This window comes from Talpa europaea, assembly GCF_964194135.1.
Source record: "Talpa europaea genome assembly, chromosome: 6".
In the NCBI taxonomy this organism is placed as follows: Eukaryota; Metazoa; Chordata; class Mammalia; order Eulipotyphla; family Talpidae; genus Talpa; species Talpa europaea.
This window is the reverse complement of record NC_140072.1, coordinates 16,031,272-16,054,284: the sequence shown is the minus strand read 5'-3', so window position 1 is coordinate 16,054,284 and position 23,013 is coordinate 16,031,272. Positions and strand designations below refer to the sequence as shown.

General features: G+C 48.1%; 1 protein-coding gene across 1 annotated transcript in view; it reads left to right on the top strand.

The window, feature by feature from the left end:
- ALK (ALK receptor tyrosine kinase) overlaps positions 1–23,013 on the top strand; it is a gene marked incomplete at both ends in the record, with an annotated part of 599,018 nt that overhangs the window by 487,232 nt on the left and 88,773 nt on the right. The window contains 3 exons of the mRNA XM_084235715.1: positions 8,615–8,746; positions 15,988–16,119; positions 16,795–16,895. Coding sequence (XP_084091841.1) covers positions 8,615–8,746; positions 15,988–16,119; positions 16,795–16,895 — 365 coding nt within the window. The remainder of the gene's footprint in view (positions 1–8,614; positions 8,747–15,987; positions 16,120–16,794; positions 16,896–23,013) is intronic.

The window sequence follows — 23,013 nt, the reverse complement described above, 5'->3', positions numbered from 1 at the left end:
AATGTTGTGGTCCTGAGAAAGTCAGACCCTCACACAAGAGTCTTAGAAAAGAATGAAAAATAAAGAAACAAAAGCGCGTAGAGTTTCTTGACACCAAGGCAAAGCAAGTGACCTTGATCTTTACATTTTTAATGTAAAGTCTTTGCCTCGACTATGCCTGTCAACCTTGGTAACATGGAAGTGCTTCCCAATTCTTCCAGGGAAACCAAGTTCCTCTGACCCTGGGGGGATGTGTCCCGCCCACCAAGCGTTGCTAGCATGGGCCCAGCTTCCCTTTTGGTTTGAGCCTGACATGGGTGTAATTTCTGACAGTCTCATGGACTCTTCTGTGGTGACGGCAATGGCTTCTCTGAGTGTGGTGGGCTGGGCTGTCGCTTCTCCTCTTGTGTGCGGCAGACTCCCAGCAGCCCTTGCTTGGGCCGTGCCGTGACCCCTGCAGTTACTGCTCCGTTGTGCATGTCACTGTGCAGCCATGGTCCTCAGTGGAGTTGGCAGCACTGAGCAAGGCCCTCAGAAGCAGGAAGACCACAATCATGCAGATTTGCTTTTGTCCACCTGTAGCCATGGGCGTTGGGCTACATGAAAGTCCTCTTTAGTGACGTGGCTTTTCTCTGAAATGCCAGTTCTCAATTGTGAACAAACATAAATCAGTTTCCTGCTCAATAAAATGGAGATAATAACAACTATTACATATAGTTTCCATAAGGTCTAAATAAAATCATGTGTAAGGCCTCTAATGCAGTAGTTAGAATATTACCAGCCCTCAACCATCAACTGATACCTGCATCAGCACCCAATGGCTGTCTTTAGCAAGCAGCTCTCCTTCCACCACCTGCCGTGGGTCCAGTGGGGGCAAGACCACCTCTCCTCTGTCCTCAATTAGCCAGGTCCATGCATCCCTCTTCAACAGGAGCTCCTCAAAGGGCTGCTCCCCAGGATCCGCATTCCTGTCTCACTGCCCCAGTCTGAATGATCCCTACTGGCCTTTGCTCTCCATTCCAAGCAGCTTCCTTCACTGCATCCTCTGACAGCCCCTGCAGTGGTCTCAGTTGTAGCTGTGATTTGTTTGTGATTAGCATTAATTCTTCAAGGTGCAATTGGAATTGTTTATTGTTTACTGAACAAATAAGAGGAGAAAATAACATATTTTACGGGCAGTTGGTTCTACAGCGCAGAATGGTTAAATGTCACCGCTTTTCAGGGAAACTAATGGTAAAATGTACGCAGAAGTCATTTATAATATTAAAAATAAAATTATTGCTGTGTCTTTTCAGCCAAGCAATGAAAATAAATGTCGATTAGGGAAACCAGGGGGAAAGACCGTGCAACAAAATGAAGGGGCTGGGGAGGGTGCAAAGGGATAAGAACATTTTTAATTTCTTCGGAGAGCTCAACCACAAAAAAATGAAACGCATTCTGCTTTCCCACAGATGGCCTAAGGGGGACTTTGTTTCTTTGTAAATATATATGGAAACCCGCTTTGTCCAAGGAACTGGGATTTTAAAATAAATCCTCGGTGGCTCTGTCATGTTAGTTGACAGCTTGGCTTCGTCCTGGTGTCATCTTTGACGTCTTCCTCCCTCTCCCCCTCGTGTCCAGGTCAGCGGCCCATCCTGTCAGGGATACCTCCAGCACGTCGCTCACACTGCTCACGCCTGTCCATCTCTGCTGTCACCAGCCTCCTGCAAACTGCCTCCATCTCTTGCTTGGATAGTTACAACAGCTTTTGAACTTGCTTTCCCAATTCTGTTGCCCTCTCCTGTTCATTTTCCCAAAACTGCTCAGAATGATCTTTTTAAAAATTAATCAAATGTTTTTCAGACTCTTGTCTGAATTCCTTAAGCGGATTCCATACCGCTTACCATAGCCTGCAAGATCCTGCCTGACTGGGCCTCTGCCTCCCTGCCAGCCTCCATTCATGCCCCTCCCAGCCCTCTGTGACCCTTTTGAATTGCACTGGCCTCTGCTCTATTTCTAGATCATGCGCCTCCTTCCCCACCCCTGGCCTTGCAGTTCCTGCTCCCCCACAGCCTTTTTATGCAGCAGACTTACTGTTATTCTTCAGCATCAGCTCAAATATTATTCCCCAAAGATGACTCCTGTGCCCACCTATAAAACCAGGTTACCCACGTTACCCTTTACAACTACTTAATGCCTGTGTCGGGCTTTTTCAGAAGCTCTGAACATCATTGTTCAATAAACCAAAGATTGAGTGCAGGGGATGGGAGAGGAGAGGTGAGTGGTATTTCTCTGGTGTAAACTAAAAGAGTTAGCAAGTTCCAGAATGAAAGGAAATTCCACCTCCCCGTATTCTTATCCTAAAACTTGGTGATCTATTTTGCACTCCTCGCATATATTCATTAGCATTCGTGATGTGCCAGGCACTCGCCAGGAGATAAAGTAAGTAAGATGGAGCCCCTGCTGCAAAGAATTTAGAATTTAGTGGGAGAAAGTAGCAACGCAGACATAATTGCCCAATCGAGTGAGGTGAGTGTACAGATCAAGGTGTGCAGCGATTACCAGAACACCCCCGAGGGAGCCACATGTCTTCCTTCAAGGAAGAAGAACTGGCAGTTGGGGAAAGTGACATCTGAATTAGAAGTTGTTCAGAAGGACAAGATGATTCCATACAGTGGATGCAAGTTACACAGGGCAGTAGCAAGGGCTGCATGTTCAAGAAATTGCAAGTCATGGTGCTTAACTAAAGATGCAGAGTGATGCAGAGGACAGTAGCCTAAGCCAGGTGAGCAAAGGCTTGGTTTAGATCGAGTGCTGTGGAAGCTAGCAAAGGTCTATGGTGGGGTTAGGACCTAAAAGGAGAGGGGCTCAGAAATATAAATCTGGTGCTGGGGGACTCCTGCCATAAATGACCTTGAAAATTGATCATTGCAATTATTTTCTGTAGCTATTATTTGTATGGCAAATCACTGTTGTGTTTCTTCTGTTATTGTTTTGCTAGAAAGGTCCGGCCCTACAGATCCACACCTCTACTTTGAGATGGGAGGGGTTCCCAAAGGGGCTGTCTGTTCCCAAGATCTGGCCTGTCCAGCCACCTCATTGACCTCTTCCCACCCACTGGCCACAAGCACTTCTCCCAAACTCCTTGGGATGCTCTCTGAAATTAACTCATAAGAACACCGCATATTGTTATTTGAGCCCCACCAAATCCTGTAAGTTAGATAGAATTCCTAACTTGCAGTAAAACCCTGTGAACCATGTCAGAGTTCATACTACCTGTTAGAAGAGAGAACCAGAACCTGGTAGGTAGTGTTTTGTCTACACCAAAAGGAGTTCATCAACACAAACTGAGCGATGATGCCTTGGGCCTGCTGGAGTCCTAATAGAAATGGAACCCAGGTGTGCAAGGAAATCGGGACCCCTGGACCGCATAGGGAACCATTGTAGAGAGGGTGGGTGTTGGAAGGCTGGGATTCTCCCGAGGGGAGGAGGCACTGAAGATTTCTCTAATACTAGACATTCCTCCAGGCGTCACCCAGGGAGCTTCTGAACACGCTGGTCCCAGAACCCCCTCCCCCCAGGACTCTGACTCTGTAGGTCTGCAGGGGGACCCAGGGGCGCCATGATTACCACGCTCCTGTGTGACCCTGATGTAGGGGTCTGTGGGCAGACATCAGTGCGTAGCCTCAGCCCGTGGCAAATGTAAATGGCCAGCCGACAAATAAGGAAACAGAGGCCCAGCGGAGAAATGGCGGCTCATGGCCCCAGAGGCCTCTGGCCAGGGCTAGATCTCAAACCAGCCTCCTGATTCCCAGCACGGTGCTTTCTCACTGGCCGCTGGCGGCCCGCCACGTTAGACCCACTCCTCGCCAATTTACATCTTGAGTAGGAACCCAAGATGCCAGTTCTTTAATGAGTTTGTCCACACTGCAATTTATGAGTCCCTAAGCCCTCAGCAGGACGGGGCTCTGCCAGGCTTAATTTACACAGTTCGTGGGCCTTCCAGCACCCCCATTAACGTCAGCACAGTGGCTGCGGCTGCTCGCCAGCGCTGTTCGACTACGTCCCCGTCATGTCGCCATCCATTTTCATGTCTCCGGCTTGTTTACCCTTGAGCACCTGGTTCTCCTCATCCTGGGAAATTCTAAGTCTCCCCCACAGGCCGAAGCCTGGCCCCCTGTGGGCTCCAGCCCCACACCTGCCCTCTCCTCCTCTAGAAGCCAGCGCCGCCCCCCCACATCATAGCCCCTTCTCTTTAAAGGCAAGACCCCCTTCTCACTGAAGCAGCATTCAGTGTCCCCCACTGTAACAGCATCATTGGTTAGGCAAGAGCAAGCAGGGGAGAGAAAACCCAGAGCTGATACAAATGTGCCTTTTTTAATGCCACACAAGTCACCTCAATTAAATATTAATTAAATGTCCTAAAATTTGACATTCGTTTAAGAAAGAAATTTGAATTAGGAAAGTTGTGTCAATGTTATAGCCTCAAATCTCCAAGACACGACTGAAATAGGGGAGTGTGTGGGTTTCTGTTTGGAATGCATGGTTAGGGGGAAGAGATGTCTCAGAGAGTGAGATGTAAGTGCCCTGTGGTGTGGAACAGCAGGTGCTCGTAACAGACCCAGGCCACACCTGTCTCAGATGCAAATCTGAACTCATTTATATTGAGAGGCAGATAAAGGGACAAACACATGGCACTTTCAGGCAAGATGTTCCAGAATGACAGGGTGAGTGGCTTGGTAAGGATGCGTGAGAGAGCAGAGGCTTTGGGGAGAGCCGTAACATAGTCATTACTGGTAAAAATGGCACCAATGCAACCAAGTCGACCTTAAAAACATAGAGCCACCAACAGCCATTGCCCAGATTCAGGAAGAAGGTGAAGGGGTCTTAGAGGTTGGATTGGAGGCCACACCCTCATTTTATCAGAGGCCATGGAGCACCCATGGAGGTCAAGGCCCCACCCAGGAGCTCAGGAGCACATGCTTCAGCCCTCGAAAGCAGTGGTTCTCAACCGCCAGCCCAAGGTGCAGCCTGAACATCAACAGTGTTTCTTACTTCCCAAGGGGCTCAGGGTAGTGGTGGCAGAAAGGCCATCTCATCTGAGTTTGGGGAAGAAATTCCACCTGGGACATCTGACCAGGGTCTGGCCTTCACCTGCCACGTACTAGCTGTGGGGCCACGGGCAGGAGCCGGTTGTGTTGTGGTGCCTACTGTTTACAAAGTATTTACCAGTACAATGTTGGGCCTTTCCAATCCTCGATCTTCTGATTAATCAAATGGTAATAATATCTGTTCTGCCAGGTTTTTGTGAGGTTCAAACAGGAAAGGATTAGGAAAGCACACTGTAAGCTGTTAAAATGTTATACAAAGGTACGGAATGATGACAGTCTACCACTCCCAGTGACCTATATCATTATTCTGGTAAAAACTGCTCTTTCAAAGTTAATAAATAAATTCCTGTAGAGAAGATCTCTTACTTCACAAAAGATCCCCAAGCACCAGCACTCCCCAAAGAGGCTTGATCTCAGATCTCCCTAACCTCTCTGCAGCTAGAAGCTTGGGAGTTTCAGTGGTTACCCGGCATCACTGGCACTTGTGCGTGGAAGCCATTGAGAAGTGCCAGCAGATGCAGGGACTGGCTGTCCAAGTCCAAGCCCCTCCTCCCCTTCTTCACTGCTTTGGGGGCAGTTTCGCCATCCAGACCCCAGGCCAGCCCACTCCATAAGCCACAGTCATTTCACAACCACAGAAAGGATGCCGTTTAGGAAACTCAGGCCCTTGATTAAAACCATTCACCAAGGGTACTTTCCTCCTTGGAATTTATGGGCCCCATAAAAAAAAGAACTTGAGAAGACAGAGCGGTTGTTTTTTGTTGCGGCTCATTAGGTTTGAGTTTGGGCTGGCAGTAAAGATCAGAGTACCAGGCGTCCATCTAATTGAATCTTTCGCAAGCATAAAGTTCCCTGTGGTACAGAGGAGGTGTTACCAGGGAGCTTGGTCTCTCCAGCAGGAGCAGGAGGTGGGGAGGAGGTTTCTCTGGGCTTCAGCTGTGCTTTATCCCAGGAAGAAGGTTCTAGAGATAAACTCTGGGAAGTCCAGAGAGTGAAACTGCACTACCCCTTGCTGCTGGACACTTCCTTCATCATGGTTTGTGACTAAAGAACAGGACTTCCCACCTTTCTGTACCCATTATCACCTCTCTTGAGGACACTCATCACCCGGGGGGGTGCAGAGGGGTGGAGATCCCAAGACAGATACAGTACAAAAGAGAGAGAACAAGATGTCAGAAACATGAGTTACTACTAATCCCAGCAAGCCTTTGTATTCTCATGTATATGATGGACAGACCCACAAATAATAGAAGATCAGTTCAGCCCCCAAATTCAGGGAGCTCTCTACACAAGGCACTGTTGCAGAGTCAGGAAGAAAGACCTGATCCCTCCCTTTAAGTCACTTACAGTCTGGTGAGAAAGACAAGCTGGTTTGTTTATAGGAAAGGCAGAAAGAAGAGAAAAGCAAGAAGTGGAGAGTTACAGAAATTCAAATGAAAGGACTGTTTGCGGGGATGGAGAATGTGGCAATTGAGAGTTGAGTCGAGTGGGGGAGTCAGGATCCCCTCCTGCTGCTGGGGGAGGGGCTTGCCCAAGTGAAAGGGGAGCCCAAGGAAGTTGAAGGGCAACACACACATTACCTCCCCACCCCACAGGGAAGGAAAAGACATCACCAAGGAAAAAGGAATAGGTGTAATTACTTACAAATTTAAAACTCCTGTATATCTAGGTACACTATAAACAGAAAGAAAATATATATGCAATACTGAGATTATCAAATGTATAAGAAATAAGTTCACATCCTTATTCATAATTTCACACAATTCAATAGGAAAACATGAAGATTAGAGAAAAGAAAAATTGGCAATAGGAAGTAGGTGATTTCCTAAAAGTCAGAGTAAAATAAAGCTAGTAATGTGGTAATTCAGCCTCACTATCAGAGAAATAGAAATAAAAAAAGGAAATATCTTTAGTTAAAAATTAAAATCATGATAGTATTCAGGGCTGGCCAGGATATAGTAAGGAGAATGTGAGGGTATGAACACAGCGGGTGAGAGTGTAAATTGGATTAACTTCTAGAAAGCAATTTTACAGTATGTTATCAAGGGCCTTTAAAATGTTTATACCCTTTGATTCAGTAATTCCACTTCTGGGAATCTATCCTATGAAAATGATCTGAAATGCAGGCAAAGGTTTATGCTCACAGATAGTCTTCAAAGTGTTATTATAAATAGTCTAACAATCCAATCATTGAATAATGTTAAAATAAATGATGGTACCTATCATGCCCTATTGCCGTCACTAAAAAGTATTCTTCTGGGGGATTTTTAAGCCCTTAGACGAGCTTGTTGACATGACCTTAATTATTTTCAGGCATATATACACATGACACATCTATACTCACTTTTAAAGCACTGGCCAAAGGAGAGAAATCTACTGTGATGTTAAAAATGATGGCCCTCCGGGTAGAGGGAACAGTTCAATGAACCAGAAAAGCATGGCATTTTAGATGTGAAAGATCATCTAACCTCAAGTCCCACATCATAATCAACTGGGAGGTTTACTAAGACCAGGGAAAACCTGATTTCACCCCCAGGGTTGAAGACCACCCCCAGTCAGGCTTGGAGAGGCTGTGCGACTCTGCCATGTGGGTGCCCTGGCTCACCCTCTCCAACCAGCCAGCTGAGCAGTGACCAGGGAGGGTGGGGAAACTATTGAGGCACCAGCTGCCACCTGGATGCAGCTAGACCTCCCCCCATGGGGGGTCAACCCACGTGAGCACTGCCTACTCATCTCAGGGGCGAGGTTCCTCTGCCCCACATGCATCAGGAACTAGCTGGCAGGAGACACAGTCAGAAGCGCCCACAAAGCCCTTGCTTGGGGGTTCCCAGGCAAAGTCCCCATTCTGTAGGCAGACGAGGCAAGGCCAACCGGAGCCGGTTCTCTGGGGCCGCAGTTTAATCATCATAATGCATTGTTCTTGATGCAGAAATGAATAACCGATGATCTGTCCGTTATAAACTGCCCCCTCTCCTCCCCTCTACTTGGTAATGTGATCTTTCTATGAATTTTGGAACTGAAAAGGACCTTAGAAATAGCAGAGTTTTCTAAGAGAGAGAAGAGTCATGACATTCATCACATAATTGGTCCTGGGGGAACTGGTCCTGGGCCAGACCCAGACACTCACTTTGTGTTCTGTAATGGAAAGGGTTCCAGGCTTCTAGAGTATGTCACTCAGACAATGGGATGGGGTGCTTCTTAGCATTCATATTCAACCTCAAGAATAAGCTGTCTGCTTGCAGACAAAATGCAACTGCAGATTGTCCTCCTGTGGGTTTGAGGACTCCACATGAGGCATGGGACAACCCTCAAACCGCTTTGCTACTCACCAAGACTAGAAAATGAGACCCCCCCAACCTGCCCCTGGGGCTGGGAATGAGGTGTAAGGGACTTTGACTTCCTCTTAGCCTCCTAGTGTGGGCCCTGAAATGTTGGTGTCTCAGGTAGGCCTCGACATGTGAACCACAGGACAAAGTGGGGTTCTCCCTGCCACCTGGCCCAGAACCACACAAACTTACGGGGGCCTGTCTCTGTGTGCTCTCCAGGGACATCCCCAGGCTCCAAGATGGCTTTGCAGAGCTCCTTCACTTGCTGGAACGGGACCGTCCTCCAGCTCGGGCAGGCCTGCGACTTCCACCGGGACTGTGCCCAGGGAGAAGACGAAGGCCAGCTCTGCAGTGAGTAGATGGGGCTGCCCCCACCCCCCTCATCTCAGCCTGAGCCCATACCCGCCCCCTGCCCCCACCCCCAAGCACAAGAGCTCGGAGATCCTCCTTCAGGGCCACTGCCACTGTGTCTTCCCAGACAACTTTCAAAAGCTTTACAGTCTTCAACAGAGCTCAGACCTGTGTTCTAGAAACAGCATGCAAGTAAGGAACCAGAACGAGATCTCATAGTTATGCTCTCTGCTCCCTCATGGCACAGAGGAAGCGTGCAGGAGAAAACCCATGACGTTAGAAACCCTCTAGCCTGGGGTTTCCCTCACTTTATCTTTCACCACCCACCTGCCACTGTTGGCCCCCCAACCCTCCACATCCCCCAGCTCTGTCCATGTCAAACCGCATCCTAGCTCCTTCCTGCCTCCGTGGCTTTACCAACATCTCTTGCCAGATGTCCCTTCCTATCTCAAGTCACATCAAAATGCCAAAATATAGAGCAGCATTCTTCATCACAGCCCCAAAGTGGGAACAACCCAAATGCCACAATGCAGATGAACCTTCTCCCTATGCCTCAGGTCTCCCCACACAAGTAGTTCTCTGGGAAGCCTCCTCTGACCATCCCCTACAAGTAAACTGATTCTTCTTCTGAACCCCCCTCAACTTGGAGTAGCCCTCCACCCACCATAACATCCATTATATTTTATGAACAGTGTTTTTAAAGATAGAGTTCGGATACCATATAATTCACCTATTTAAAATGAACAAATCAGGGCCTCCCTGGTGGCGCAGGCAGTTGAGCGCCACACTGTGAAGCTGTCCCCATCCTCTGCAGAGTGGGTTTGATCCCGGCCAGCCAGTGAGAATCCCACATGGTGAAGCAGACTTCTCCTGTCTCGCCCACTGCCTCCCTCAGCAGTGTATTTCGTCAGTCTGCCTGTTCTGTTCCCAGCTCTGTCTCCGGTGAATCCTTTCACCCTTCCACGCATCTGGCCTGTACCCCGGTTCTTATATAAAAATAAAAATCAGTCTTTAAAATAAAAATAAAATGAACAAATCAGTATTTTTAGTATAGTCACAGGTTTATGTGACTGTCCACCATCTAATTACACATGTTTAGTATCCCCAAAAAGAAGCCCCTACCAATCTCTCTTCATATCCTCCAACAACACCCCCCCCCCAATACCACACATTTGCCCTAAACAACCATTAATCTACTTTCCATTTCTATAGATTTGTCTACTCTGGGCATTCCATGTTATTGGGATCATACAAAATGTAATCTTTTGTGATTAACTTCTTTCACTTAGCAAAATGTTTTTGAGGTTCATCCTTACATCCTACATGTAAGGCTACGTCACTCTTTTTTTTTAACTGAATAATATTTCAGTCTGGATGGACCACATTTTATTTATACACTCATCAGTTGATGGACATTTGGGTTGTTCCGATTTTAGGGCTGTTAAGAATGCTGCTCTGAACATCCATGTTCAAGTTTTTCTGTGAACAGATGTTTTCATTTCTCTTTGACAAATAGCTAGGAGTAGAATTGTTGGTAATCTATATTCTGCATTTTGAGTAACTGCTGTTTCCAAAATGACTGAACCATCTTACATCCCCACCGATAATGTGTAAGGATTCCAATTTCTTCACATCCTTGTCAACCCTTATTATTCTCTGGGTTTTGATTTTAGGCAGCCTAGTGGTTTGTATTCATTACATTTTATGGAGGAGGTTTCCATGTGTCTCTCCCTATCTCTGGGTACATTAGTTCAGGTATTCTCCCCAACCCCATCATCTCAAATGATTTCTGGCACAGTGGTCACAGACCCTTAGTGGATCATAATAAATTAATGAGTAGAAACTGGGACTAAACAGAGGAAAACAAACTGCTGAGGTCTCACTGGTACTTAAGACAGAATTGGACTCCCAGCCCAGTGCTCATGCCACTTGAATACAGTATTCTCAGTAGCTGCCTGGCTACCCAAAGGCTTTTTACAGTTTTGCCAGGAAAAGCACAAACACCCAAAAAACACATACACTGTGAACCCAGAAAAATGTGCCAAATCCTGGAGCAGGAGTGACAACTGAACACCTGTCCTGAAAATCCAATGTCTAGACCAGGGAATGAAACAGCAGAGAGCCACAGGTGGAATCGGATTCAGACTGAGGTCCTGTGGGTACAGATCCAGGAGCAAATGCCTGGTGCCTCAGATACACTAGTCCCAAGACACTTGACCTGTGGAACAGGTTTAAAAAGTTCACAGCATCCAGCAAGTCATCCGAGGTCCCATCTCCTTTGGGAGAAAAAAAAAAGGTTTCATTTAGTCTCTTTTAAATAAGATCCATTTTTCAATTTGAAAACTTCCTTTTTACACAGAACTTTATAGTGACATTTTCCCATTATGATGGAATTATGATTAGTTAGATATAACTCTATCAAGAGTTGCAGGTAAACACTTTGCTTTCCCCACACTGCTCTCTCTGCACCTGGCCTTTCTCCAGAACTCACCTGCCCACGTACACCAAGATGAAGCTGCTGCCCATGTTGCCCCCAGCAGGTACCATGTTCCTCTTTAGCTGTATGTCTCTGCAATGTTTCCAGCAGTGCCTCTAAGCTGTGTGATTTTCGCTTTTGCCTTTTTAAAGTTAGAGTCCCACTACCCAGCTGGGACAGAGGTCAACAAAGGCCCTAGCCTGATTTACAATTGGGAAAATGAAAGCACAGAGAAGGTAATTGATTTGTTCAGGGTCACACAGCATGTCAGGAACGGTTGGAGCATTGAGCCAGCGGGATGTAGCCCATTACTGTGGGCCCAAGGCATTTCCCCACCACTCCAAGGATTGTCATTAGCGGGTTTCCAGGGCCAACTCCAAGCTTGAGGGCAGGTGCCTAGGGCCCAGAGACCTTTCCAACCACACTTGAAAAGCTGCTTCGACCAGCTGTCAGAATGACAGCTCCACCCTGGAGACATCCCCACCGAGTTCTTTGCTTCAGAAATCAGTGGCTGGGAGGAGTAGTTCAATTCAGAAAGTGGGTTATTTTGATCTTTCTGTCACTCAGATCTTGGCAGTACACTGCACACTTCCTTATTCGTGTGCCCAATTCTCTCTGGCAGTTTTGCTATTTTCCCTATCACACTGACTGATGTTGATTCTAGAAACCATCCCCACCAAGATAGCAACAATCATAATGCCTCATGTGAACTGAGCATTTACTATGTGCCAGGAGCTGCCCTAAAATTCACATACTAACTTAATTACTCTTCACAACAGTCCGGCGCAATGCCCTGTACCCCTGTTAAGGCAACCACCCCAAGTCCACGCTCAAAGCCATAAGTAAGCAGTGATTCAGACTTAGTCTGACTCCAAAGCCCACACTCTGAACCACTACAAACCAGACCCATTTATTTGATGAGTTTGCAGTAGTTAGCTGCAAGCCAGATCATTTCCAACCAGACATAGTAGTTTGCATAACCGTAGCTGTGTGTCCTCCCAGAAGAAAGGAGCCAGGAGAAGTCAGGGAAAACCTAGGTCTCTGCCACCACCTTAGGGGGTGGACAGGGGCTCTCAAATCAGTCACCCCCGACTCTGGGTCTCAGATTCCTCATATGATTCGTAACATGAGACCCACTGACATCCAGGATACATTGAAGACAACATCTGGAAACTACTGAAATGTTTGCTCAGAGCAAGTGGTCACCCCTCGAGGGTCACTAATGCTGGACCTGAGTAGCAAACCAAGCCCTGCCATGCTGGAATACAAAGAGAAAAAGTAGGTTGTGTCCTGTGGAGTCCCAGTCTCAACTTCACACGTTCCCCGGAAGGGATTCCCCACACCCACTGGAGCTTCTGCAGCTGATCAGACCCAACCCTGAACAACAAACATTTCTGGCCTGGATGAGTGAGGGTCTGAAATGAAGGTGGTATCGCCCTTACCCTTCTCCATTCCATCAAGACAGCCATCTTCCCCTCCCTTCAAACCCATCACCACGGGCCATTCTCCTTCCTCTCTAACCCGATCATTTCCAACCAGACATTGCTGATCTAAGCGTAACTTCCCAGGATGCTGTCACCCTTCAAAGGGTAGCTTCTCAGCATCCCTGTGTGCTGAGCGGTGGCCTCGCTGGCATGTGGAGCCCTCAAAAAGGGGCAGGTGTTCCCACTTCATTTCCTGGAAAGGCCATCGTCTCACTGGGCACCGTAGGCAGTTTATGTCTCCTCGGTACACACAATATCCTCCCAAGCAAAGACAGTTTTTGAAAAGCTTATTTCCTTATTGTAAAATAAAACATGTTGATTGTAAAATATTTGGAACATCTAGAAAAATGCACAGGAGAAAATAACTACCACCCATAATCCCCCCTCTCAGACATTCAGAGATAACCATTTATTTTGTTGTTTTTCTTCTAGCATTTTTTTCCATGGCTCTGTATTTTCAAGGAAACGTATAACATGTATTTATCAAGCATGTTAACAGAGCTGTCAAACAGGAGGGAAAAGTAGTGTCACTTGGCCTGGAGTTTATACTTGGCAGCTCCTGCAGTTGCTGCTGAGGTCACATCTCTGTGACTCTACCAATTTGTCTCTCTTAGAGTGGAATCAGGTATCATAATTGCCAAATGTTGCAGGATTGATTGACCCCCACCCAGCCCAATTTGGTCATCCAGCCAGTCAAATAAATGGCTGCAGCCCAAGAAGGGGGTGGGTCAGAGCACCACTTCTCCCATGTTTTGGGTCATGGGATTGACCTGGCAAGTGAGTTAAAAGCAGGTTCTGATTACAGGGGGATTCAGAAGATCTGAGATTCTATACTTCTAACTATGATGCTCTGTCGCTGGTCCCCCGCCACTTTTTGAGTAGCAGGGGGTTGGAAAATTGAACCCATGCCAGCAAGTAAGTATTAAGATGCCATGTGGTGCCAAGCACTGAGTAGGCTCTTGGGATGAAAAAGAGGAGAAAGAAGGGGTCAACACCCAAATCTATGCTCCAGCATTGTGCCCAGCAGGCAGTCCCAGCAGCAGTCTGCCAAGCCCAGCCTACTCCTTCACGGTCATTGTTCTGGGGCCACCAACTCCCTGGGGGTTGGCTTCTTGCTGAGCACACCCTGATGTGCATAAGTGACAGAAATCTTCTCACCACTCCCCCCCTTCAAGGTTTAGTTGTCGCATGACCTACCTATTTGCCTACCTCCTCTCCCTTTACTCAACAACTGGAAAGAAAGGAGCTTCCAATCCTGTTGGTGTGGAGAATGCCAATGACTTTCCTCATTCCTGTCCAGGTGAAAGGCATAGGCAGCCACACAGGCTTGTTCAGAGGCAGTTGAGGCAGGACCCCAGATAAGGCAGGACCCAGATAAGGTCCCCTACCCAAGGTGTGGTAAGAATTAATAATGCCACCTCCATTCTTTATTGGCTCAGCTCTGCCTAGCCACAAAATGCTTCCACATTCCCTCCCTGTGAAATAGGCACTAACAAGATCCCTTGTTCAGATAAGGAACTTGGGTCTAGGAAGGGCGTGACTTGCCTAAGGTCACACAGCAGAAAGCAGTTAGCTAGGCCTAGGCCCAGGAGTCCGGGCTCAAAGATATACTAGTAACAGCACCTGGGGGCTAATTTCTCTGCCTCCAGCTCCTTAAAGGGAAAGAGGGAATGAGAGATGTGCAGGCCACACCTCCCAGGAGCCCACCGCCTCCTGGAATCCTCCCTTGTGGTCTCGGTTTAAAACTTGCTGTGAAGGACACTTCCTGGAAGGTCACGTCCAGCTACCAGTTAGTTTTTGCAAGAGAATTGGACATGGGATCCCTGGAGGGGGGCATAAAAAATAAAACAGAAAGATCTCCTTAGCTTTTGGATATTTAATCAGAGGAATGTGGGGCTTGGGGGGAAAGTGATTTCTTCAGGGGGGTATAAATGGGAAGAGATGCTCAAAGTCAGTGACAGCCTGTTTTAATTTATAATTCTGCCTCTGTGTGAAATGCACAGAGAATCAGGGGGAAGTGAGTAATAATTCACTAAGGTGCTGTCACAGCCAGGAAGTGTTAGGGCCTGCTTTGTCAGCCGGCTGCTGACAGAGGAAGGACATGGAGATCGGTGGGTCTCAGCTGGAGAGCTGCTTTCCTCCTGGGGAGACTTAGCCCTGCTGCTTCCTCATGGCCCGGGCCGGGGCTGTGGATACTGGGATGAGCCGGGATGGCCCACGCGCTCCTCAGGGCTGAGTGTGTCCCTGCAGCCACTAAGCTAGGGAAAGTGAACTCTGTCTAACCCCCTTCTTCCCACCTTCTGGAGGCAGTTGGGAAATACATAGTCGATAAAGCTGACTGTGGCCTCTTCCAGGGGACTCGAGGTCAGTTTGATGTCCAGAAAAGGTAACGGGGCCCTTTTTGCTGAGCCTGCACAAGCTCTGGGCCCCGCTGACTGGGATTGCTTGGTCAGGAGAAGCTAGGTCATGCTTCAGTAATAAACCATCCCAAATTTTCAGAGACTTAACATAACATTTATAGAACCTGCCCCCTGAGAACTGAGGTGGGAGGAGCCTGACCCCACAGGAGCCAGCCTGGCAGGAGCTCTGCCACCACACTGCACCATGCGCTCCTGCACCATTTCAGCCGGAGAGAAGCAGATGAGCAAGTGGCACAAGCCTCAGCCCAGAGGAGACACGCATCACTTCACTTACATTTCAGTGAGCCCAGAACTGCCTGTGTGACTTCAGTTAAGGCAGTTGGGAAATGCAGGGGTCAGAAGAGAAAGATTAAGCCATCGGTGATTCTGCAGGCAGGTGATTCGTGGGATCCAAACCAACTCCTGGTCAGCTTCTGTTGCCACCACCACATCCCTGTGACTGTTGACATACATTGGCTTCTTCAGGTGCCATGTTCATGGTGCACCAGTATAAAGGGCACCGGATTGGAAGCAGAAGACCTGGGTTAAGTCCCAGCTGGGTGACCCGTTGGTTGTGTGACCTTGGTCAGGATGCTTAACATCTCTGGACTTCTGCTTGCCATGTCTAAATCAGGCTTATCAATACCCCCGCTGAGGAGTTAGTGTTATTATTACTTTATGTTCTGAAGATTTCAGCACATGCATAAGTCGGGGATGGGTGCTTTCTTCATCAGGATTACTGTCGTTGCACGTCCCAGGGGCTGACTGGGGACCTGTTTCTATGTGAATAATTTGGCCACGCCTGACTAATTTTACTTGACGTTGGCATAGTTTGGCTTTAGCAGTCCTGGAAATGACCATGCTTCTGTGCTCTGCCTGCAGGTAAACTCCCTGCTGGTTTTTACTGCAACTTCGAGAATGGCTTCTGTGGCTGGACCCAAGGCACGCTCTCGCGCCCCACGCCGCAGTGGCAGGTTAAGGCCCTGAAGGATGCTCGGTTGCAGAACCACCAAGGTACTGCCGCTCCTGCCCGCGCTTTCTGAGATTCCTGCCTGTCCTCATTACTCTGCCTAGGTCCCCTAAATGTGTCACTTGGCAGTAGCTCTGTAACAGACTTTGCCAAGAGATAATAAATGAGTGATGGAAGTCTTGCTTGCAGTCAACGTTGCAGGAACATTGACCATCTGGAAAAGGGTCTGCAGTTCTCGGAGGTTCCCCCCACCACCTGGGGGGGTTGGAGGCCCATGTTCTCCCGGGTTTTCAGACAGATCGGTGCTTAGATGACCCAAGAAAGGAGTCTTCCTCATCAGGGTCTAGGCCACAGGATGACTGGGCTTGTGTAGGGAGAAGAGAGCAAAGGTCCTAGAGACATTGGAAGACAGGGCTGGAAGTATGGCAGGAGGGGCTGAGGGCCCAGCATGCTTCAGGCTGCTCCTGGGGCTGCGGACCTTGGGCCATCAGGGATGCAGTGGCCTGCCGTAGTGTCCATGGCTGTTTGGAATGAAGACCTTTGCATGCACCTAGTTTTGTGGACAGTGACAAGGAGGCTGTCTTATCCACTGTAGGCAGGAGAAGGTCGTGTCCTCAAATTATTCCAGGCTAGAGAGAAAGAATCCCATTCACGCTGCACCCCAAGGGCCTTCGGTGCCTGACGATGGTGCAGTTCTGACTCTCACCCTCTCTGCCCAGGCCACGCCCTGTTGCTCAGCACCACTGATGTCCCCGCTTCGGAGAGTGCTACAGTGACCAGCACTACCTTCCCTGCACCGATGAAGAACTCTCCATGTGAGGCAAGTCTCAGTGTTGCTCTGAGTCTCTGACTTCTCTCTCCCTTGCCTTGAGCACCTCTAGATGAACCCTGACGAGCAGTACGCCCAGGTGGTGCCAGCCCTGCCTGATCTCTGGAGAGAAGTCAAGAGAGCCATTTTGCCATCTTCTAAGTAGAGATAACCCAGTAACAGGCTCAAGTCCTGCTTGCACAGAAATTTACCTCAAACCCCCATCCTCAGTTGCAGAGAGGCCTTAATTAAAACCCAGAAAATATTTCCAAGGTGTAGCAGGGGAGGGTAATGGTGATTTACACAAGACTTTCTCCAGCCTCCTTTTTAAAAAGACCAAACTCTTACAAGGCATTTCAAATAGTATAGAGCATCAGAGATTTGATATTTTTAACTTTCACTAAGATGTCAGTGGCATTCAGTGAGATCCCTCCAAAGCCACTCTCTCAGCTGCTTCCTGTGGCTGTTACCTCCTCAGTGTGAAGACTGAGGGACTGGTACCATGTTTCTTAGCTCCTGGACCCTGGAATCAGGCCAGGTTCCCCTGCCACCAGCACCTGTACACACCTTTGGAAGAAGAATGGGGGGAGGAGGAAGAGGACTTTAGCCAAAATCAGACTCTGTGCTCTCAGGGAGCAGGTGCCTCTTTGTACCCCCAAAACCCCCATGTCCTGCATCAGCGTCCTGCCAGCTAACATATATGGCCAGTCCTCTTGTTCTGGAAGCAATGGAGACATTCCTTTCTGGCTTCATTTCAGGAGTAGCTATGCCCCTTCTGAGCAATTTGCTTGTGGACATTGTGAGGTTGACCAGACTGGCCCTGGGGAGGGAGACCTGGGCCCACAGAGGTACAGGAAATAGGGGTTCCCCCCCCCGAAAGCCTCCAGGCTTTTTGTGAAATAAAAACTCACAGACATAAATCAAATAAGAATGGAAAAGACGTATGGATGAATTTGTTTTAATCAGCGGAATGGTCGGTGAGGTCCGAGGCGTCCCCTTCATGTGCAGACAGGGGCTCGTGATGTGCAGTTTCACAGCCTTGCTCCTGCTCTGGTTTATAACCCACTGTTTGCCCCACCCTCTCACCCTCTTCTAGTTTTCTTCTTCGAGTTTCTTTTTTATTAACCAGACTTTATGTAGCTCTGTGAGCCACCTTAAATCCTTTTGGGAAGAAGTCAGGGCACAAATAAATAGATTCATTACATTAAATTGTATTTGAGAAACCCACGCTGTCGGTGCAGATGGCGGAATTACACAGTCAGCGCTGATATTTCTCAGGTGCCTCAGAGCAGGCACCTAGATAGGAGGGCTGCTCACAAAGAAATCTAAACGAGGAGAGACGCTTGGTCCACGTGAGCATTTGGTCTTTACATTTACTCTTCGCTGGCTTTAATATGAGCCTAATTCCAGAAAAAGAAGTGACAAGGTAAAAATGACATTTTTCTCATGCTTCATCATTTTTCTAATAACCTTTGGGTTGATCAATAGCTTAAACAGGTGTTTTGTTTTACTGGCCTGTTTTATTTTTCCTCCAGTCGAATTTGCTCTGGGCGATTTCTGCTATTTCCTGCCCTTTTCCAGAACCTGGCTCAGCAGGAGTAATGAAGGGAAGGCAGCGCGTCCATTCCCTCTCAGCTCACGGTTATTTCACATTCAGGCTTTCCAGCCATTCATCTAATGCTGATGGGTCTTTGAATTCCCAATGTTGGGGGAAATGTTTTCATCAGAAAAATAAATAACCAAAATAGAAATATGCATTTCTAGGTTTGTAAGCCCTGCTATTTATTTTATTCAAACCGTAACTGCAGAAGCAGGAAGCTGAGATCCGCCCAGGTTGGCTGATCTCCAGGGCCAGGGAAATGGAGGTTGCGCCTCTATGAGGCCCTGTGAGGCTGACTCGGCACTTTCAGCCCCACCAACCCCAAAGGGGCCTGCAGGGGTGGGGGCTTCTGTGTGGAGAGCGGGCACGAGCTGGAGCCTTGGGGAAGGTCTCTGATGAAGGCTGGGCTCACGGGAACAGGTGGCTGCCCAAGCTGAGTTCCAGGGCTGAGACCCACTGCTGAGGGTCTTCTATGACCCCAGGCCAGTCCTGGTCCGTGAGTCCTCTAAAGGCTTGAAGTAAGTGCAGGATCTCCAAGGATGCTTCCTCAAGAACCCCACAATCATCAGTGGTTTCCCGCAGGGAAGCTGGTGTTACCGTCCATGCATTTCCATGAAAATCTAGATCCAAACTGACTAGTGGGTCTGTGTTTCTCCTGTTGCAGTCATTTGGAAAAAGTAATAATGCAGATGCCTGGGCCCACCCCTGACTTCCTGAATAACCTCCCCAGAGCCTGGGGGTCTGCATTTTCAAGCCCTGTCCTTGAGGATTTCATTGCACACTGACACTTGAGCATAGTTGTCCATAGTGTGCTAAATGCAGAACGCGAAAGTGCGTTCTGAGCCTAGGCTGTTCTCTTTCCTTACCTGTGGCCCCAGAAAGCGTGATGTCACTTGCCTTTTAGAAAGAGATCGGGGAAGGTTAGAAACATGGGGTTGAAGACAGAAGCAAAGACAGAAGGAGGGAGGAAGGCATCCCTGGAGCCACGTGGAGCCGGTCAGAGGCCACCAACAACGGAGATGCAGCCAGGCTGTGCCTTCATGTCAGTTGCTTCCAAGGCATTCTGGAAGCCCTCCAGCTCCAGCCTCCTTCCCCAGATGCCACAGCCGCCATGGCGGCTGCCTCTGGCTGGCCGGCCTTGGTGCAGGCACTGCCTTCTCCATGGCTCTGCATAGTTGCATATGGGGCATGAATATTTAAAGACCTCTGCCTAGCCCAGTCACAAACAAGAGGGAGCTTCGCAGATTTTTTCTTTTGTTTTTTTTTGTTTGTTTGTTGTTTTTTTTGGTGGGGTTCTTTTTCCCCTCACTCCCCTCCACAAGCTATTCTCTGCAGGAAACTGGGAAGCCATTTACAATTTATTCTGATTTTACTTTATTTTTATTTTGTTGAGCTCCAGTTGAAATAATTAAAGTTGCTACCGAGGAGGGGAGCCTGGCAGTGGCTGTCATGTGCCCGCTGGCTGTCAGTCCTGCTCTCTCGTCCGCCAGGGATGTGTCTAACATTGCAGCTGCTGGTAATAAAGAGGACTGAGAGCACGGGGGCCTGTCCCGCCCCTCCCCCTGCCTTTCACACATCCTAGAAGCCTGAATGTCTCAACAAGCCCCATGTGGTTTGAAATTCTATTTTATTTGAATAGCTTGCCTGTGACTAGAATATTTTAAACCATGTTCTCAGGACAGAACAGGCCTGGGTAGAGGGGAGAGTGGGGGCAAATGGACCTCATTCTCTACCCCGCTCCAAAACATGGAAGCAGTTTTCCTTCTATGAATTGCTGGAGTGAAAGGGACCAGGAAGTGGGACGTGACCAGTTGATTCGTGGTGACACCCTAGGGCAGGACCCTTCCCAGCTGCTGGTTTTCTGACCTTGCTGGAGTGACAGCCAGCTCTGTCCTCTATACACACATACACAGAGTCTCTCTCTCTCTCTCTCTCTCTCTCTCTCTCTCTCTCTCTCTCTCTCTCTCTCTCTCTCTCTCTCGTCCTGGAACACAGCCAGGGCCTTCTGCCCCTGACATCACTCTACAGTGATAAAGGCCTGGCTGCGGCTCACCACCAGGGGCACTGAGATCAGGCAGAAGGTGACATGGGCTCCTCCGCATGGACAGGGACTGTCCAGCCTGCAGGGAGAGGCCCTCCAGAGGGTGTCATTATAACCAGCAAGTGTCTTTTTGCATTAGTGTCTAATTACTTTTCAGATAAATATCCAGAAGAGATATTGCTGGGTCATATGGTATTTCCATTTTTAGACTTTAAGGAATCTCCATACGGTTTCCCCTAGAGGCAGCAAATTTACATTCCCACCAGCCACGTGGGAGCCACTCCTGCTCCCCCACCACCCCACAGCATGTATTGTTTCCAGTCTTCTTGATGCAGGCCGTCCTCCAGGTGTGAGGTAGTGTCTCCCTGGGGTTTTGATTTGCATTTCCCTATTAATAAGTGCCCCCTTTTCATGGGCCTGTTGGCCCTTTGCATGTTTTCTTTGGAGAAGTGTCTATTCAAATCCTCTTCCCATTTTTGATGGTGTTTTTTGTTTTGTTGTGGTGATGTAGTAGGAGTTCTTGATAGTTTGTGGATATTCAGCCCTTGTTGAATGTATGATAAGCAAACACATGGAAAACAACCTGAAACCCGCTGGCGGTTAAAGAGGCTGTGTTGTGTACACTCGATGGAACACAACTCAGCTATTTAGAAAGATGAAGTCTTGCCTTTTGCAATGGCATGGATGGAACTTGAGGTGATGATATTAAGAGGAAAATAAGTCAGAAAGTGAAAGACAATTACTGGGTGGTTTCTCTCATATGTGGAAGATAAATAACCAAAGCAAATGAACTAACAGATCGCAACAAAATTAACTCAGGGTCTTTCTAAAATACGTGGTTACCAGAGGGGATGGGGCAGGGGGCATCAACCCCATAGGCCTCCAGAACCTTGGTGGTGGGTGAAATGAGGCGTATACACACATCGAAGAGAAAATGTACCAGCCCCCAAATTGTATAATATTATAAATCAGCGGTAAAGCAGTAATACTTTTTTAAACAAAAGAAAACAGTCAGTGCAGCCCAGAGGAACCAGAACGTCAGGCCTTGTCCTCTGCCATGGCCTACACCTTGCTCAGGGACCCTCGGAGAAGAACCCCTTCTGGCAGTGGGGCCCACAAGGCTGGAGGCCCTTCAGCCAGTTGCTCTCTGGCTTATGGTGTAAAACTTCTCTAGGTGGGAAGTAGTCCCTCGGTCACAGGGCCCATCCCCCCAGGTGATGGTCAAGCTTATGTTATCAGGCTTCTTCAGACTGGCCTTCTCCCACTCCCCATGGGCAAAGGACTTTCCAAATAGGAAAAGGAGAGGAAGTTTTCTGTTGTTTTAAAACTCAATGGCCAAATCTCCATGGGATCAGAACGCATGGAACTTGGCTGGGTTGGATGGGCTCTCAGATGCCTGACAGGAGGTGAGGAAGGACAGGCACAGAGCATCCTCATGCAGGCGGCAAGCCAGCAAGTGCTCGTGTCAAACCCACCATGTGGTGGGCCATACAGGAGACAGACCAGGACCACTGCAGTGGTCTCTTTGTGGTATTTATTCAGCAGGAACATGAATTCTTTTACTGTGACAGATCTTGGTGTTCACATCACTTGTGGATCACTTGGCTGCTACATCACATTAAAAAGCAAGCCAAACTTCCTAGCTAGAGCCCCCAAATACCCTGAGCTCTTTGCACCCCTAAGAGAAAGAAACCTTCCCTTGGTCTGGATGAAGAAAGGGACCCTTTATAAATAAAAAGTCAACTTAGGGGGCATTTTAAAATGCCTTTCCCCTACTATGTGGCTGTCATGGTGCTGTGCTTTTCCTGTGCATTATCTCATTACCAGAATGATACTCTTACTGATGGAGAAACCAGGGCTTTGACAACTTAAGTGACTTGCCCAAGGTCACACTATTGGTGACATGCAGAGTCAAGATTCACACCAGGTCTATCTAAATCCTAAGCCAAATCTGCAGACACCCTAAAGTCACTGGACTTCACTGGGGTCACCACCATTTGATCCCATCTCTGTTATTGCCACGTATGAGCCATAAGACCTCAAGCAGGTCACTGCCCGAAATGGGGATTAAAAATATCTTGTTTGACTTGGCTGCATGAGGTTGTTGTGAAGATCAGATGGAAATAAGAAAACGCTATAAATGCTACATTATTTTATGAATGGCAGCCATTATTATGTCTCTTCTCTGCACAGGCATGAAAAAGCCACTGACAATATAAATTCAGATATGTGTGTGCTCTCGGTCAGTTAGCAACATGCAGGCAGGTTGGGGATATTATTTTGCTAGCTTTAGCACCAGGAGGATGAGGATGCACAATGAACCCGCCTTGTCATATTTTATTAATTAACAGCAGAACGTCAATTGCAAGAACACAGCCCTGGTCCAGGATAAGTGCTACTGAAGCGACTCCTCGTTGATTCTCGGGGATCCAACAGATGCAGCCTTTCTGAGTTGTCTGATCCAGAATAATTCTTACCTCCATTGTTAG